Source organism: Sciurus vulgaris (genome assembly GCF_902686455.1).
Source record: "Sciurus vulgaris genome assembly, chromosome: 11".
In the NCBI taxonomy this organism is placed as follows: Eukaryota; Metazoa; Chordata; class Mammalia; order Rodentia; family Sciuridae; genus Sciurus; species Sciurus vulgaris.
Genome location: NC_136472.1, coordinates 37,511,465 through 37,527,070, shown reverse-complemented (window position 1 = coordinate 37,527,070; position 15,606 = coordinate 37,511,465). Strand labels below are relative to the sequence as shown.

General features: G+C 39.6%; 1 protein-coding gene across 3 annotated transcripts in view; it reads left to right on the top strand.

The window, feature by feature from the left end:
- CD44 (CD44 molecule (IN blood group)) overlaps positions 1 to 15,606 on the top strand; it is an 83,745-nt gene that overhangs the window by 38,907 nt on the left and 29,232 nt on the right. Inside the window, exons 4-8 of one of the 3 annotated variants that reach the window (XM_079102057.1) lie at positions 2,756 to 2,828; positions 5,791 to 6,014; positions 9,987 to 10,106; positions 12,166 to 12,291; positions 13,529 to 13,654. In XM_079102057.1, coding sequence (XP_078958183.1) covers positions 2,756 to 2,828; positions 5,791 to 6,014; positions 9,987 to 10,106; positions 12,166 to 12,291; positions 13,529 to 13,654 — 669 coding nt within the window. The remainder of the gene's footprint in view (positions 1 to 2,755; positions 2,829 to 5,790; positions 6,015 to 9,986; positions 10,107 to 12,165; positions 12,292 to 13,528; positions 13,655 to 15,606) is intronic. The other 2 variants (XM_079102056.1, XM_079102058.1) reach the window with 2 other exon arrangements.

Below are 15,606 nucleotides of genomic sequence, written 5' to 3'. Positions count from 1 at the left end.
GATTTCATACCCAAATGGCTTTATTAAAGGAGCAAAGTTAGAATAATGGTTTTCCTTTTCTCTATTTTTCTAATGAAGTCAATGTGGCTTTGTTTTTTGCTGTACTGGGGATTGAACCTAGGGCTTGACTCATGCCAGACAACACTCAACCACTGAGCTACATCCCCAGCCCAACGGACTCACTGTTGATAAGCTTCTGAGTTTTAAGTTTAAAAAGAATATTGATTGATTGCCTGTGCTCAGTACGTACGGCTTGAGTGAGTGGGGGTCAGAAAGAACCAGAGGCTGTATTTCGCTCATGTTTCTCTTGGCCTTTTTCATGCAATGGAGCCCAAGTTTCCAAGAGTGCAGCCCACCAGGAAGCCCACCTTAGTGTCCAAAAAGTCTGTGGGCTCAGGGACACCTCAGCAACTAACTCTCTTAGCCAAGCAGAGCTCATTAAGCAGAATGAAAAGCTGTCTAATGAGGTCTCATGATCTGACATGGGAGCATGAATATGTTAATTTGGACATTTAGGTCAGCATCCATCCTAGTATACTTGCTAGAGTGATGTTCTTATGAAAGTTCGGTGAAATGGAGCGTGAAGGGGGTCCATGTGGGCATATGCTGTCATCATTCACAAAATGGTTAGTGTGTTTGACGGGCCCCATCCCATCTCAACGCATCTCCTGGAGATTCCCAGTGTGCTCCTCTTATCTGCCATTGTGTTTGAGTTGTGGGGAGGATGCTGCATCCCTGGCATACAAAAGCCATAATCCAAAACCCATTTCTGGGCATGTGCAGCATACAAATATCAAAAGCATCTCAAAGACTGGGCCAGTCTCTGACAACATCCTTGAGACAAATAGGCTGGATACCCCACAGATCTCCCGAGTTGGCTGTATATTTTTATTTTCAAATAAGATAATTTTGGAGAATTTTTTAATATTATAAAGAGCTAAAGAAATAGTTATTATCTTCCCCAAAACCTTGTGAATTGCTCAGGAAAGGGACAGCAATGTATTCATCTTTCTTCTCCATTGTTTTTCTGTGACTTGGCATAAAGTGTGTACTTACAAATTATCAGTGAACCCCCGAACCTATAATTTTCTTTAACCATTGCTCATGGCATACCATTCAGAGTTTATTTACATGCTTCTTGACCTGCTCATATTTGCAAACCATTTGGGGGACTTACAATCTTTGGTATGCTTCCTGGGAGTATGGACCTTTGGGAAATATATTGGGGATTTTTGCCGCCTTCGTTAATTGGACAAAAATTTATTAAGTGCCTTTCTGTTCCCATCATGCATAAATATTCTGGCCAAGACAGAAAAGATTACTCCTCAGGCTGGGAGTGTGGCTCAGTGGTAAAGTGTTTGCCTAGCATGTGTGAAGCCCTGGGTTCCATCCCTAGCAACCCCTCCCACATGCATACACACACATGCACACACACACACCACACACCACACACAACACAACACACAAAGTTACTAGTCATCGTGTGGAGCTTATAATTCCTATGGGCAGTAGTAGCAGAAGGTGGTAAGATCTACCAGGAACTGCCATCAGGTAAAATGAGCCAGATAATTTCAGATGGTGGTGAACAAGAAGAATAAATTAAAGCAAGATGACACATTGGGATATGTGGAAGTAACGAAGGGTTGGTTTAGATTAGTTGGTAAGGAATGACCCCTCTAAGGAGGTGACCTTTCCCTTTGAAGAGTCTGCCAGTTATTTCACTATGAGGCCAAAGATAGTGTCAGGAAAGATATGTCCTTTATTTGTGGGAAAAAGATGTCCGAGGTACTGGGAAGCAACCAACCCCTGTTTTGTCTAACTGTGTTTTTGTCTAAGAATGAGTATCCAACAACTTCTGGCAGGATATTTAGAATGCCTGTGAGAGCAGCTCTCCTGTGACAGGGCTCTGCCGGCCTCCATCCTTCCATGCTTGAATGCATGCATGCATCCATCCATCCCTTCTTCCTTCTTGTTTGCTAAGAAGCAACTCTAGAAGAAACGAACCTAACAAATATACTGCCATATTACATTTAAGCAAATGTACACGTACACACCAACACACACTAAAAAAGCACAAGCAGATCCAACCTTTCTTTAACAGCAAAACCAGTTTGAAGCTCTCTGAATTTTTAGGGCCCACTACAAGGTCTGGCATGCATGAATGGGATGGCAGCTTAGGCTGCTCTGCAGCCTGCTTTTAGGACTCCAGAGATGGCATGCAGGGTGGAACTTCAGTGCCTATTTTCCAAAGGTTTTAGACAGTGCTGTTCAGAGGGTTTCCCAGCAACATCTGTGGGTGATCAGACAGCCCAGAAATCTTGAAGAAGGGTTGGGAATAGAGAAGATAAATGGAGAACAAAAGAAAAAGAAGATATGCCAAGACAATATTCACAGGAGATATTCTGGGTGCCTCAAGGTGGCCAACCTCAGCTGAGGAGCAATCTATACCAAATAGGTACTTAGGAAGACCAAATAAATTAATGACATAATAAGGTGCTTAATTAATAAAGTGATTAGTAACATTAATAATAATTAATACAAAAAACTAGAGATTAATTGAGTTGTAAATATTCTGATCAGGCAATTCCTTATTGACTATTTTAATTTGCAGATTGTCACGCTGTTCATGCTAATCACTTGGGTTGAGTTCTAATAAAACCCCATCCTAACTAACTTATAAAAGTGGAGTAGATTTTGCTTGCAATTTTTTTTTTAAGGATTTTCATGCTTTTTTTTTTTTTTTCCTTCTTCCTAGCTCCACTTGATGAAGATTGTACGTCAGTCACAGACCTGCCCAATTCCTTTGATGGCATAGTTACCATAAGTAAGTCTCTCCTCTCATCTTGAGTTTTCTCCTTCTGGGGAAGGCATCCGGTGTGTTCTCTGGAGTTTACATTTGAGTAGAATATTAGTCATTTCCCCGGGGCTGGGGAGGGTGGCTCTGATTCAGTGTTTCCTTCCCCTTTTGGTTTATCTTGAAGCAGTCTTCCTCAATCTTCAGTTATTTGAAAAACCACTTTTCGCATTTTAGGTGGCCTATCTCTATGTACTGCACGGCACTCTCAGTTTTACACGACATTTTTTATTATTTGACCCATTCTCTTCTACTTAAAATACATTTGTATTTATTTATTCAAAGATAAATAAATATTTTAAATTCATTTGTACTTGTTTATTTAATTAAAAAGAAACTGCAAATGGGAAACCAACAACATCACTTGTCAGAAATAGAGGTAACCCTAAATGTAATTTTTTTTTGTAATGTACTCTTTTTTTTTCTTTTCTTTTTTTTTGTTACTCCTTTAATTTTTTACAGACTGCATTTTGATTCATTGTACACAAATGGGGTACATCATTTCGTTTCTATGGTTGTTCACGATGTAGATATAGAGCATTCGTGTAATCGTACATGTATATAGGGTAATGATTTCTGTCTCATTCCACCATTTTTCATACTCCACTCCCTCTCATTTCCTTCTACATAATCTAAAGCTCCCCCATTCTTCTCTCCCTTTCCACCCCTCCACCCCCATTATTTATCATTCTCCACTAAGTGAAATAAGCCAATCCCCAAAAACCAAAGGCCGAATGTTTTCCCTAAACATAAATTTTAAGGTAAGAAATGTCAACTAATAATTTTAAGATCCAGTGGCTGACAGCTGTGAGCCTGCGCCATGTTCTCTCTTATAAAGAAGCATTAAGAAGTGTCGGGGAGAGGGGCTTTCGGGCTCGAAGTGGAAATTTTATGTTTGATACAACTCAAGTATTGAAAGATAGCTATAAAGTGTAAAAACTTCCTGATACGTGTCTTGACATTATTGATATCATGCCCACTTCCAATCATCTTGATTATCTAAGTATGCCTATAGGACTTTAAAAAGCAAAGAATCTTAACCAGAACTTTTGAATAGCTCAGCCTATTAACCCTGATCACACTGCACCTGGGATTCATTTCTTTGGGCAGCAGCAGAGTGTCGAGGAGGTCTGTTCTCTACTTGCTCAGAGCCATGGTGCTTGGGCTTGGTGGGAGCAGTAGTGGGGGATGAGCCTCTTCCTGGACTACACACATTCAGCCTGCTCCTGTTACGCAGAGGATCATCCTTGGCCTGTGCCTTGCTGCAGGAAGGGCGGCCTCACACAGCAGTACTACAGTGTGAGATGTGCTAGATCGTCAGACCCATTTGACGTCTTTACTTCCCTACCGCCTGGCTGATGTTAGAGCAATGCCTCGCTTTTTCTCGGTTTTCTCTTTTGTATAATGCAAAACAAATAAGAACTGTCATAAAACTTAACAAATACAGTATCTTTATTGCATGCCTGGCCCATAGCAAATGCTCAATAAATGCCTAATTTCTTTGATTCCCACAGATCTCTCTCAAAGCCCAGATTTGTACAAGTTTGGTCAGTGGTATTCTTGAATATATCCCCTCGAAAGTTCCCATGTGGGAAACTGAACCCCACATATATTAATGGTATTTGGAAGTGGGGCCTTTGAGAGATAATTAGGATTAGATGGGAGTCAAGAGGGTAGGGTCCCCATGAAGGTTGGGTCTTAATAGTTTTATAAGAAGAGGAAGAGAAACCTGAGCTAGCACACTTTCTGACTCATTACCTGATACACTCTGCCATATTGGGATACAACAAGAAGCCCCTCACAAGATGCTGAGAACCACATATCATGTCCATGAACATGAACTTCCTAGCCTTTAGAACTGTGAGCCAAATAAGCTTCTGCTCTTTATAAATTAAACTGTTCCGAGTTATTTTGTTACAGCAACAGAAAATAGACTTAGATGGTCTTTGTTTTTCCTTATCAGATCATCTATAGAGATTATCAGGGAGACTGAGTTTTGGGAATTTTTTTCATAGTTCTACTTGAGCAAGCTAGATAGTAGACAAAAGGAAACTTTAGTCCCACTGATACAATTCAGCAGAAAATAATTTCTGCTAAATGCACATGTGTGTAATGAGTGGTCCAGACTTGAAGGCAGAAAATATTTTAAGCAGGAACAATGAATAAATTCATCTGAACTTTTCCCCCTCTAGTCCATTCTAGTCACTTGAGTGTCTAAACCAAAGATTTAGATCTTTATGTACATCCGTGTTTGTTAACATCAAGGTCGAATTTCACAGAGGATGACAGAGGCTCTGTCAATATTTAGACACACTGATTTCCTAGCTAAGAGTAGGGGTGTGCTTAAACTGGCAAAATTTGCCCCTTAGAAAGAAAATCTGTTCCTTCATGGGTTTGCAACCCTGCCTTCCTTGTGGAGGTTACTAGTGTGCTATTTCAAATCTTTTCTGGAAATGGATAGAGTTAATAGCAACACATTTTCCACATCCTTCAGAAGGCAGAGTCAGGAACCACGTGGAGAATTATCAAATATAGAGCATTCACTTATTTTGAATACTGTGCTGAACACTTTGCTCACAATATCATAAGGCTCATGATAATTCCATCCAGAAGGTGACATTGTATTTGTTTTACAAATGAGGACTCCGAAACTCACTGGGTTGCCTCATCCAGAGCTACATAAAGCTGGCATTCAAATATGGGGCCTCCCTGGAACTACTTCTTTCTCCTCCTCATTTCCAGGGTGTGCAGGATGGGGGTCAGGGGGAGCAGAGAAGAGTGGACTTTCTTGGTGCATTCCCCTCTGTATCTCACCACTAGATAAAAGGTGTCCTTCATACAAAAGAGATAGTTTCAAAACCACTATGGGTCTGACAATTCAGTCTTTCTCAAAAAATATCACCATGAAGTTCTCAAAGTGCCTTCTCTCTCCTAAGCTATGTCAACCGCGATGGCACCCGCTACAGCAAGAAAGGAGAATACAGGACGCACGAGGAAGACATCAACCCCAGGCAACCTATTGACGAAGATGTGAGCAGCGGATCCTCCAGTGAAAGGAGCACTTCGGGAGGTTATACCATCTTCCACACCCACCTTCCCACTACTCACCCGTCCCCAGACCAAGAGGACGCCTGGGCCTCCGAGAACACCCCCACCGCCAGTAAGGAGAAGGAGCCCCTGTGCTTTCCAGTAGCCATTCCTTGGCAACACATCTGGGATCTGCTGAGCAATATGCCCTTGAGTTCTGATTTTTATTTGTCCTAGACATGGAGACAGTGGTGACATCACCACTGTGGGGCGGTGGGCTGCTGTTCTGGTCCTGCTCTGTATGCCTCGACCACCATAACCTGCCCTGTCTGTCTCCAACTCTCTTTTCCTTACCTTGGAGTCAGAAGTGCCACAGGAAGTGTTTTAGAAGATCCCGCCCCCCATCCCTGATGCTCCTTTCCCTGGGGATATGGTTATGATTCAAACCTGTTACAGAAACAATTTTCATTTTTGCTCATTTCTTTCTTCTTATTCACAGTGGATGAGATTGTTTCCGTAAAATTGGAAAAGCTGAATACGAATACCATTCCATAGGTTCCTTTTACTACCTAAACTTATATTTTATTGCAGTCCAATTATTAATGGTGTAATATTCATTCATAAGCATCAATCATGATTTACTAAACAATTCCTTTGCTTTGGGTCCAAGGAGGAGTTTTATAATCAAATTATATCAGCTTCAGAGTTTATATGCCAGTTTGCTGGGGAAGGGCCTTAAGGCTTACCTGTTGTGTGTGTAGTTCATTACTTAAGACTGCAAGAGCAGACAGTGAGAATGCTGTATTTGGTGGCTCTGGGCTCATGCCACTGGCTGCAGTTCCACTGGAAAGTGCATGTACTTCCTTTAGTCTCCTTTGTCGCTTTCCTGATCAGCTGTGCTCCTTCTGTGGGGATCATTCAAACTTAAGTAGCAAAACTGGGTCTTGGGTGGATTTCCTAATATGATGCAGATTTCTCTTTTCCTGGCTTCAACTCCTGAGGGGTGAACTTCTGGCCTCCAGACAGTGTGGCAGAAATCTACTTGTTTGAAAATACTCAAGATGGGGTCCTGTCTGTCCTTTGTCACCCAGAAGCCAGGGAAGGCTCCACATTGCCCTGATTTAATTTAAGGCTATTTGCCTAGTGGCATTTTAAATGTCTGTTAGAAACTTGCTGAGAGATTGATGCAAATAGGCTTGGGGTTCTGGTTATTCCCAGCAGATTCTTTGAAGCATCTCAAAAAGTGCATCTATTGAGACTGCCCATGTTCTGCTGGGTCTGGGCTCTCTGGAGCTCACACCGCCATTTTGTTTGTAGTCCCAAGGTAGACATCTGGAAACCAAGCAGCTAGTGCCACAAGCTGCCTACTGCTTCTTGGGCTCCCTGCCTTTAAATTTTGAGCACTGGGGATTGAACCCTGGAACACTCTACCACTGAGTTACACCCCCAGCCCTTTTTAGTTTTTCTTTTGAGATAGGGTCTTGCTAAGTTGCTAAGGCTAGCCTTGAACTTTCGATCCTCCTGCTCCAGCCTCTGGAGTCGCTGGGATCACAAGCACACACCACCGCACCAGGCTGGCTGCCTACATGGTTAACACAACCATGTTGAAGGAGCTTATCATTAGGGGTCTTAGCGGGAAGTGGAACAGGTCTAAACTAAAGTCTTATTTCCCATCAAAGAAGAAAATCCTGACCAAATGCATCTTGTGGGCATGAGATGGAGTCCCCTGTGTGCTTTAGAAAAGGCGATTATCACACTTTATTAGCATCTTTCCTGCCTAAGTTAGTCAGTCAGCAAATATGTTTTGAGGACCTCTGTGCTGGGTCTATTCTAATGCTTGGGATCCAGTGGTAAAAACTTTTTGAAAGTAATATTGAAAAGAATAAGGTTGAGTGAGATTTTCATTCATTTAACCAGTATTTGGAGTTACTGGTGCTCAGTGTTAGACCTTCCTTGATGGATAAAACATGCTAGTTCAGAAATCAAGGAACAGAAAAACATAGTTAAGAATTTGGGTTGAGAAAATAATTATGTTTCCCTCGTTACAGAGCACTTAGCTGTTTCTTTTAATAGTTAAGGAAGAGAGAGACTAACTTGTCCACATGGGTAAGTCCAGAGCCAAGTGGAGAATTGTTGAAGTGCTCTGGAATCCACTAAGGCCAACGGCAGCTCCAAGAGATTAATTCATGCAAAGAAGGATATCAAACCAAAAACAAGAAAACAAAACAAACAAAACCCGGGTGGAAACTTGAATGTAGCATATGACATACTTGGAAAAGTTAACAATGCTGAGCTCCTAAGTAGAATCACATTTTTAAATCCAGGAAGGAGATTCCCTAGGCCTTATCACTGTTGGACAGAACTGGGATGTGTCAAGAGGGAGTGTCTGCGGACCCTCCCTAATGCATTCAGAGAAGCAGAGGTCAAGAGAGGAGGGCTGGCCGAGGACACGGAAGCAGCCTGTCTTTGGCTTGACTGCTTCATTCCTTCTTAAGGGTCCTTAGTGGGTGGCAAAGGGAAAGCTAGCAAGACCAACCGCCTGAGAAGGTCTGGACTTCCCGCAGGCTATTTATTATAATTGTTATTTTTGGAAGAGTCCTCCTGGAGGTGTGTCATCAGCCCTTCCTATTGGTGATCTGGAACTCTCTGGAATCAAGAAACCAAAACTAATTCAGGAAGCAGACTCCTGCCTTGGAAGGCTCAATTTCCTTGTCTTCTGGGTGTCAAACAAGTAATTTTTTTTTTTTTTTTTTTTTTTGTTTGGCATGACCTACTTGGGTGGGGCAGATAGGAAAGTGCTGGCTAGGCTGTGGCTTTTTTCATCTTTCCCTATCATATAACTCCTTTCAGGATGTGGAAATAATGCCTATTTCTATCTTGCTCTTGTATGTTCATTTCCTTTGTTGCTATTTTTTCCTAGTGTACCGTAGGGTGAAAGCTGCGGGAACTAAGCAGTTTTAATGAAGTTCCTGGGGTGAGAACAGGGTGTCTGTGGACTTTCTAAGGGATGCTTAGGTCTACTGGGGACATGATAAGCGAAACTGGCTCCTAGCTCTCTGCTTGTTCTTCTGAACTAATGTGTTCTTTATAGCACAACCATGGTGCCTATTGTAGACACTTGGTATGTATAATCCCAAAGTTTATAATGGGAGTTCATGGACTTTCAATAGGTTCTATAAGGTATTCAGGAACCACCTAAAATGCACAAAATGATGAGTGTTTAGTGTGGGGTCACTTTTTTGAAGCAAGAGGCCATAATTTGTATCACATTTTCACAGGAAGGGATGATTCAAAATGTGTCTTAAAAATCTCAGCTGGCTTATGTATTTGTCCTAATGATTTTTGCCTTCCTGTCTTTATAGGGAAACATTCTGGACTCAAGTCCAAGTTGAGAGTCAAAAGAGAAATTTTTAAGTTACTAAATGCTACTCTTATCCTTTTTAATTTGAGTAGAGTTCAAAATCTTAACTTTGACAGTTTTGCTACTTCTCTGGGAACACATACTGAATCGAATCCAAAATGACAGAAAGTGATTAGTGGACACTTGAGAAAGTTTTATCTGATTTCAACACTTTGAACACACGCCCTTTGTGAAGTTCTTGCTCAAGTACAGAGTTGGGTCTGAGTTGGAGGTGTATGGGTAGAGTTTTGAAATTCCCATTGTTGTCATAAGCTCTGTGCGATGCTAGTCAGACCCAAAAGATACAGGCAAGGGTCTCCAAAGATACTCCAAAGGTGAATGAATGAAAACAATTTTATGTCATGATGCATCAAAGACTTTCTGTGCATGGCCCAGTCAAGGAAAAAACAAATCTCTTGACATTGCAGTATTAAGCTGTGGCTTGATTTTTCTCTGATCATGGTTTTAGGGGGTTCACATTGGGAGATTGTGTAGCACTGAATTGATACCCATACAAATTTGCATTTCTGATGTTGTTCTAAGATTCTGGGAGATGTTAGAAAGAAGGCTGGAGAGATAAAACCAGACCTCAATCTCTCTTTTTCTAACCTTCATTCTGCAATAGATACAAATATTTTATATAGAATGAAGAGTAGATTTTGATAGAGAGAATCTCACTCAACGATGTTTTCATAATTGATCCAGTTACCTCAACTGTGCACTCAAACAGCCATGCACCAACTCAGGAGAGAAGTAATTGGATGTGGTCCTGGTTTGGTTACTCACAACCTAAGACTCAGGATCTCACAACATCAGCAGCCACAGGTAAACCGCTTTGTCTTATGCTCATCGGTAGACTTCAATGCCAGGTCTTTTGGTGATAAGAAAAAGAATATCCATTATCATGGATAATGATAACCACTGAGGTTCCCTCAGCATCACCAGTGAAAGCAGGGTCTCACTGACAGGATCCCCCAAATATCTAATTTGTTCTTTTTATGGCAACGCATATGTAGAATCAACATGATTTTTCTTTCAGAGGCTTTGACTATGCAATTCATTGAGAAAAATCTCTTCTAGAAAAAAAAAGTCTGTTGGAAGATGCACACCTCTATTTTCTGCTAACCCAATTATCACAGTCAGTAAAAGAGGGAAATGATGATTTACAGTTGGAAAGGGCAGGCCCTGAACACTTATTTAGATACTTAAAACCTTTCCTGTAAGGTAGAAAGTGATGTGGCTCTACATTAGAATCTAGGTTGCCTAGAGGTTCCTGGATGTTTGGCTATTATTTCTAAATTCCTGCAAAGTAATTTGATGTAAGAGCTTCAGAGGGAAAGATTCTATCACAATGGGGGAGTAGAAGCCTATCTCCATTTGTTAACTTTTGCTGATGGAGAATACGGTCATATTTTGAAGGAAGTAGGCATTCTTTGTGCCAAAGGGGAGAAATAAAAATGTCAAGATGATACTTCACATTTGCTTTTGAGACATTGAGTAAACTATATCCTTGACTTCTACAAATTATCATGTGTGACTACAGTGCTGAATGTCATGTTCTGGTTCCACATCACACTATGAGGACATGTTGGGGTCTGGTGGGGGAGAGAGGGAAGAACACCGAAAATGGTATTTTTGAATGTTTACAGTGTTCATCTTCACAGAAAAAATACTGTGAAGAAAAAGGTTTCCTTTGTGTTTCTTTTTGGATCATTTCGGGGCTTTCTTGATATCTGAAAAAAGAAATCTTACTTGCCTTTTGGGATTTTAATGATGGTGTCAGCCTCTCTGCTTGAACTTGTTCTCAACTTTTTGTTTCTTCTTAACCAATATTCTTCTGTTGTACATCATGGTAGCAGAAATGGCAATCTTCAGAAACTTTCAAGTCAAGACTTTTGCTTCTGGTCTTGTTAATGGGTCGCTCTGTCTCTTTCCTGGCTTATTATACTATTTTCAAAAATTGGGACTAAAATGGACTATTCTGCTTTGCAAAATAATAGTGTTGATATTAAAAAAAAAAAAAAAAGACTCTGGGCAAGGTTCCTAGGGGATTTGCAGTCTACAATAGAGAAAATGGAAAGATATCTTCTTCAATCTTCTACTTCCTATGTCATCTTTCCTTGTGTTTTGGATTCCTGGGGTTATATCTGGCAGAAATATCATGCCCTAAATTCTTGGAAAATGATATTGGTCAGCCAAGATACAGTGTATAGAGGATCAAGGGGCTAGGACTTTAAAAACCTGGGTTGTAGAATCATAAATGCTCAGATTTGGAGAGGATCTTAAACATACATCAGCATTTCTAATCATGTAATTACTTACACAACTTTCCTGACAAGTGATCTTCCTTATCGTGGGGAACATAACACTTCTGAAAGAAGTTCATTGTTGGATAGTTCAGATTATTGCTTTAAATCTAATATTTGGAAGAACATTCATCTCCCTGAAATTCTTACCACTTGTCCTAGCTTGGCATCGTGGGAGAGGAGACAAAACTTCCATCCCCATTTTACATTATAAACCTTCAGAATTCAAAGCACGCATGCTCTCTCTTTGAGATGATGTCGTCTCTGTTGCTAATTAGCCTTCTGACTTCACCCAAGTCAGCAAATCTGTCCAGCACTTTTTGTTTTTTCATCTTTAAGATGAAGAGCATGAGCCAGATGATATTTAACGTCCTCCCATCTCTGACATTCTATGAACTCTAGTTTGGGTCTCTGAAAGAAATGGAATTTCTTTCTCTTTTCCATTTCTTTCCACGTTTCATATTGAGTATAGATGAGTCTCTTGAGTAGGAAAAAAAAAAGTGAAAGCATACACAATGCTATTTCTTAGGAACTCACAATTAACTTTTCAACAATCCGTTCAATCGTGGTTACCACAGCTTTGATGAGCACTAGTGCCACTGTTCCTGACACAGCCACCAAGAAGCAAGAGGCCCAGGACTGGCTTTCATGGTTGTTTCAACCATCAGAGTCCAGGAGTCATCTTCATACGACAAAAATGGCTGGTAATGAGTTATGGTGATCTTATGTATTTTCTTGACAATCTTTAATGATTTTCATTAACCTATGGGATGATGTTAAAGTCTAAAGTCCATTCTGGATGCACAATGTGGTGATTTAGGAAGGACCATGAGTTTTAAGATCAGGATCTTTGATTACATAGCACTACTATGCAGTTTTCTTATTTCTATTCGGTGGGATTTCTACTCCTAGGAGGAGGCTAATATAGAAGCTGTGAAAAGGGACAGGTCTATCTTGAGACTCGAACAAAATTTTAGCTTTGAAAGAATGCTCTTGCATACTCCAAAATTATTGAAATCATAAAAAGTTTGCAAATTTTATGAGAAAATGAAATAACATAGCTGAGATAGGAAACTATAGAAAATCTCCATCAATTGACTTATTCTTGGGATGGACACTAATAGTATGCAAAGCAAATGGTCATTCCATAAGACAGCCTGAACCTCATTCAGAATGTAGAAAACCTCTTTTCAGTAAAAACATATCTTCTGAAGTAACCACTGAGAAGCTGAAAGTTTCAATCTCCTTTTCTAAGATTGATTCCAAAAGAAACGAAGGAAAAATTCTAAGAAACTAGACTGGAGTTCACTTTCATCATCTTTTCTGGTTGACTGATAAATGCCAGGGATTATTTCTCTGTTAATTGTCTTTTTACTCTCTCTCTGAAAAAAGTACTGTTGGGAATTACAGCATTACTTGCATTTGCATTTAGAGCTACAGTGATCTGATGCTGAAGATTTAAAAAAATAAATTAGAAAATAATGAATGCAGCTCTAACATTTTAGAAATGATTGACATGGGGCTAGATTTCAAGGTTTTCCTGAAGTTGTCTACATAAAGCAAATAGGCATATATGTGAAAACTTTTCACTCTTTTCTTGGAACTCTAGCTTTTAAAGAATGTGAATTATGAATTAATAAGAACTGCATCTGAAAGTACAGGGGAGTTTGGATTATCTTTTTGTTGTTGTTTTTACTTCTTTGGTGGTACTGTGTCCAAATTTATTCTCTCAGCTTCCTTATAGCGAAGGTTCTATTGTAAAGGTCATAGCAATTGCTTTGAGACCTGTATATGAGATTCAGATGCAAGTCTATAAGAACCCTCTCCCTTTCTTCTTGAAATATTGAGAAATCCATTATACTTTCCATGCCTGAATTTCTTCCTCTATCAAATGGGTTACTTGGAATCCAGCTCAACTACTAACGCAAGTCACCATAACAGGTACGGATTCAAATGCCATCTCAACAGGCTGGGAGCCAAATGAAGAAAGTGAAGATGAAAGAGACAAACACGTCAGTTTTTCTGGATCAGGCATTGATGATGATGAAGACTTTATCTCCAGCACCAGTAAGAATGATCAGTTATGGTAGAACCACTTATGCAAGGTTTACTAATTAACCTAAGTGTTGCCTAATAGTATTTCTCTTGGAAAACAATCAATGTGAAAAATGGTGTGATACATTAGTTGTATCCCTATATGATTGTGGAGGAAGAAATAAGATAAGATTTTTTTTTTGAATGACAACCAAAACATATTTGAAGGAGAAGTGGGTAAAATATTTTATAAAATTCCAGACGCCTTATGTTCTTCCTATTTTGTTTATTGGTGAGGTCTGCTGCTATAGTTTCTCTTTGATTTACCAAGGTTTGTCAGAGAATGGCATATGAAAACATCACAACAAATAACACTGTGTACCTACCCTGCTGGGTGCTAGGAGCCCAAAGATGGAAAAAACCCTTACTTTCAAGTTCATGGATTGTTGGCACAGTAGACTTGCACAGTGTGATTAAGAGGGTATTAGTTAAAAATTATCAATGACCCTGAATTGAAGGATTTTAGAAGATCCTAGAAAGCCTTAAAAGATGGGAGTGAGAACTCAAGAACTGTCTTAATCCAAATCTGGTTGAAATCAAAGAATTTTAACAAACAGGCTAAGCACCAGTGTAATTAAAATAGATTGAAAGGAAGGGTAAATATCAGCTCCACTTAAACAAGGCAGTGATAATTATTAAAGGCAAATATTGAAACTGCTTAATAGTATCCACATTTGTGAGCATTATAAAACTTTTTTGAGAACTAAGAGATGAAAATTGAGTTGAAAAAAATATCCTTTAAAAATTAAAATATACCAAGTTTGGTCAAATATTTTGCTAGATGACTGAGTTTCCCACATAAACCTGTAATGACCTAAGATTTTTCTGGACAAATCTTCAAAATGCCTCTATCACAGCTCTGCTTTTCCTTAGCAAGAAGGCTTTTGGGGTGTTACATGTCCTTTCCCAGGTCACTGAATATCTGTCTGTCTGGTTGAAACCTGAGAGTTTCATCTCCAAAGGAACAGCACCCAGGGAGGAGGGGACCTTAAAGAATAACGTAGAACTGGAAAGCAACGTTGATACCACAAATTCTCAAAATGAACTCTATTCTTTATTTTCCAACTTTAAAGTATTTATTCCTTAGACCGGACATCTCTGCAGAGCTTAATCTGTACTCTGTTTAATAACTTCAGAAAGAAAACCAAATAACCTAAATTACTGGTGCTTTATGATTATACTGTCTCCTGGGTTAAGGATGTGGCCCAGTCTAGGGTAGGTTCATCTGTAAAGATATGGTATTGATACTTGAGAAACCAAACTCCCTTGGGTGATGACCCCAAAAGATCAACCTGCAAATAAACTGTATGATCAGGGTCCAGGGAAAACTTCCTTTACTATTTCTTCATCTCTATGGCATATTTTTCAATTTCAGTTCACTTTTCTGCTGAGTGTTTATGCCCATGATTCAGCGGGATACCCTTTTTCTTTTGGAGAGGAAAGATAAATACCATTTTTCATGCTTATTGAGAATGTGTTTAATGATTCTAGACATTATTTTCTTAATTTTTGAGGCAGTTTTGTGTTATTTGGGTATCAAAAAGAGTTTGCAAGAACATGGATTTGCAAATAACCTTTCCATGAAAGACATTGGCTCTAATTTTGTCATGTTCCTTCTGTTAAATGTTTGCTGTTCTAGCCCTAATATTTTTATTATGATCGTATCAGGGAACTGGTAGATGTATATGTCTCTTTTTTTAAGGGGTGTACTTTTCTGATGGTGATGGATTACTTCTGGATTTTTTTCTATTGATTGTATGCATCTCGTTTTTCTTTCATTGGCTAGGAATGGCTTGCTTATAATATATTTTGTATTTGATGAGAGTTATCATGGGTGTCTGATAAACATTCAGAATTACATAGTTAAACCATATTGCTATTCTAGGTAGATGTTCTTTCTCAGAACCATCTACAGAAAAGCTCTG